At 47.3% G+C, this 3026-nt stretch overlaps 1 protein-coding gene across 1 annotated transcript; it reads left to right on the forward strand.

Annotated features, from left to right (window-relative positions):
- Positions 1 to 150: 150 nt before the first annotated feature.
- On the forward strand, positions 151 to 1803 carry LOC104915586 (sulfotransferase 2B1-like). The gene is made up of 3 exons (XM_010726502.3): positions 151 to 362; positions 446 to 626; positions 855 to 1803. The coding sequence occupies exons 1-3, from the start codon at positions 306 to 308 to the stop codon at positions 995 to 997; spliced, it is 381 nt and encodes a 126-aa protein (XP_010724804.1). The 5' UTR covers positions 151 to 305; the 3' UTR covers positions 998 to 1803.
- Positions 1804 to 3026: the final 1223 nt, after the last annotated feature.

The following is a 3026-nucleotide window of genomic DNA, read 5'->3' on the forward strand; positions in this document are numbered from 1 at the left end:
TTGTCTGTTCCTGCTCCTGTGGAAGCAGCACTGTCTCAACAACATCTGTTTGAGCAAGGAAACATCAGCAGAAAGGTGGCTGGGGAAGACCCCATTGCTCATCTGCAATAGCTGAACCTCCCAGACCCACCTGATTTCAGGATGCTGCTGCTCAGTTTTGCATCTTGTCTATCTTCTTCCTGCCTGATGAGGCCCCTCTTCTACCCTGCACACCTGATGCCACGCCATGATCACCCCAAAGACTTGCTGCCTTCTGTCTCCCCTCAGTGCCCCACGGCTCGTGGTTTGAACATGTCCGAGGCTGGATGGAGATGAAGGACAGGGAGAATTTCTTCTTCATCACCTACGAAGAGCTGAAACAGGTAGTGATCTTGGCTGACCCACCTGCTCCAAATGTGCTGATGTGTCACCCTGGGGGGTAACAGGCTTATTCTGTGTCCCTAAGGACCTGCAAGGCAGTGTGAGACGCCTCTGCCGTTTTCTGGGACAGAATTTGGATGAGGACGCTATCTCCTCAGTAGTCCAAAATGCCTCCTTCACGGCCATGCGGCAAAACCCTATGTGCAGCTCCATCTTGCTCCCTGCAGACATCATGGACCAGACCAAAGGCCAGTTCCTGAGGAAGGGTGAGTGGAGAGGGCCCCGTCGAAGCGCTGGGTTTTGGTGTCCCCATGGGAGCTCTAGAGAGAATGAGGAGGACAGCAGCACAGGCACTTAGGTTTAAAGAACTGGGTCTGTGGGGATGGCTCTTCATTTTGGACAGCTCTTCAGTGTAGTAATTGCACTCAAAAACTGTGCAGGAAGGAGTATTGTACAGTGGTTTGTGCTCTGAAACAGAAATGTTCCTTCCTCAGGCGTCTGTGGGGACTGGAAGAACCATTTCTCAGTGGCACAGAGTGAGACCTTCAACAGAATCTACCAGGAGAAGATGAGGGGTTTGGACGTGGCCTTTCCTTGGGACAGAGACCAGGATCCAGACCTAACTGAGGCCATCTGAGTAATGAGTATCAGGCATCTGTTGGCAACTGGGGTAACGGTTGCTGTTGGATACAGGGAGTGGGATCCAGGAGTACAGATGGCTGCAACATGTTGGGAGGTACAGTTTGCTGCAAAGCCAACTGTGTGCTTTACCATGGGGATTTAACAGCTCAGCCTTGTCAGTGAATGGGAAAAATGTGCTGCAGAACAGGAACTACCTAAAGATCTCAGCCAAGTGCATCACAGACAGTCAGACTTGTAAAGACTTTTTAATGTCAAACACTAAAGAAGGACTTAGGGACATCAAAGAAGGGGAAGACCTTTTGTGCATTTTGGCTCAGACACGGTTCTGTGATTTGTGTATCTCCAAGCCCTCACAGAGCCTACAGGGAAACCCAGCTCTTTGCAAGTGCCAAAATACAGTTTGTAAAATACCCACAGCTTTACTTCCTGGACATCCAGCCAGAGTCGCTTGGGCATGACTCCAGCCTTGGCCAGACACCACCTGATCTATCCAGCCATAGAAAGTTATCTTATGGGCAGCGAGCAGCGCCTTCCATATTGGTAGGACTGGCATGTCCATGTCGTGCAATGTCATAGCTAGAAGGTGAAGTGACTTAAGAAAAGACTACTAACCCTGTTGTCAGTGCAGACTGACTTGCCATTACGGTGCACCCATTCAGGCCAATCACGTTCTGCTTGATGATCGTCCATGTGGGAGCTTAGAAATAGAGAGAACGGACACGTGGCACAGCATTAGAAAATGCCTACAAAACCATGGTCAAAATTGTTGCCTCTTACATAAATTACAGTTCAGTGACCTAGTTCATGTGCTGATTGCCTTATTTATATATTTGCATCCGAGCTACGTGCGATGCATTCTACACCAAGCATGATAGTACTCTCCCACCACCCTGCTAATACTGGACTTTGGAGAAGCTGATTATCAAGCAGCGTGTGGAGCAGCAGGCCATGTTCATATCCCAATTAAGCCCTGTGTGGTGTTTCCAGCATCATCCAGTGCACATATGGCAGCCACTTTGCCTTTGGAGATATTAAAGCATTAGATGGAGGCCAGGTGCGATGATCTATGATGCATACAAAGGCCTTTTATTCAATACAAGATGACCAAAAGGTTTTGCTGGCTTCAGAAAAAAAAAGTTTTAAGCATCTTAAAGTCCTTTTCCAGCAAGAGAAGAGCGTGTAGAAAATGCAGCAAATACAGGTGTTCCAGCTAAAGAGTTACCTTCATGATTGCTCTTTCTCCACTTACCTCACTTCTAAATGTAGGGCCATCGTGAACATGCGGAAACTGAAATCTGTGCTCAGGGTAAATGTTAGGTGCTTTTATGGCCTCCGGAGGGAGAATGCAAGCAGAGCATGACTCACTTGTGTTGGGCTGTATCTCCTCAGATACATGGAGACCATCATTTGTATTTTGTGTCCTGGCGTGTTCTCACCTCGGATTCACCACCTGCAGTTATAAATTTTGCCTGGCAATAATGCAGTGATGTCAGGTCGCAAACACAATCTCTTTATTAACTTGTTTCAGTTCTCACATCTAATCTTCATCCCATAGAAAACAGCCAGGACAGGCTTCGTAAGGTCCCATTATCTCCAATAGTTTGATCTGAAGAGCACAGCAAAACTATTGGCAGAATGTGGAGTGAAGAGCATCTCCAAAGCAAGCGCTGGGAAGAATGAGCATCGCGACCCAGGTGCTCTGTGTGATACTAATCCGCCAAAGTTTGGGTATAAGCTCTTTCCCACCTTGGCTGCACAAAGCCACACTCTTCCTGGCATATCCCAGCATATTTCAATTCCCCCCAGTTCTGATGGTGAAAGGAAAAAATGCCTGATTTTTTACATTAGGAATGATGATGATACTAAATCTGGATCCTCAGAACACGGTGATGATGTTATTAGAATACAGCACGGACGCTAATTATCTTTGCAGAAACTGATCACCTGGTTAAAGAAACAGGAGGTCTTTGTTGTCCCACGTTGATAACAGACCGACAGTGATGATGCTAAAGCAGCCAAAGTCA

The sequence above is a fragment of the Meleagris gallopavo genome, unplaced genomic scaffold, assembly GCF_000146605.3.
Source record: "Meleagris gallopavo isolate NT-WF06-2002-E0010 breed Aviagen turkey brand Nicholas breeding stock unplaced genomic scaffold, Turkey_5.1 ChrUn_random_7180001827835, whole genome shotgun sequence".
NCBI classification, from domain to species: Eukaryota; Metazoa; Chordata; class Aves; order Galliformes; family Phasianidae; genus Meleagris; species Meleagris gallopavo.

Bases quoted from the DNA above. Each gene is read 5' to 3' on its own strand.
- LOC104915586 (XM_010726502.3), top strand. From the start codon at position 306: ATGGAGATGAAGGACAGGGAGAATTTCTTCTTCATCACCTACGAAGAG. The intron at 363-445 runs GTAGTGATCTTG...TGTGTCCCTAAG, and splicing joins CCTACGAAGAGCTGAAACAG to GACCTGCAAGGCAGTGTGAG. The intron at 627-854 runs GTGAGTGGAGAG...TTCCTTCCTCAG, and splicing joins AGGCCAGTTCCTGAGGAAGG to GCGTCTGTGGGGACTGGAAG.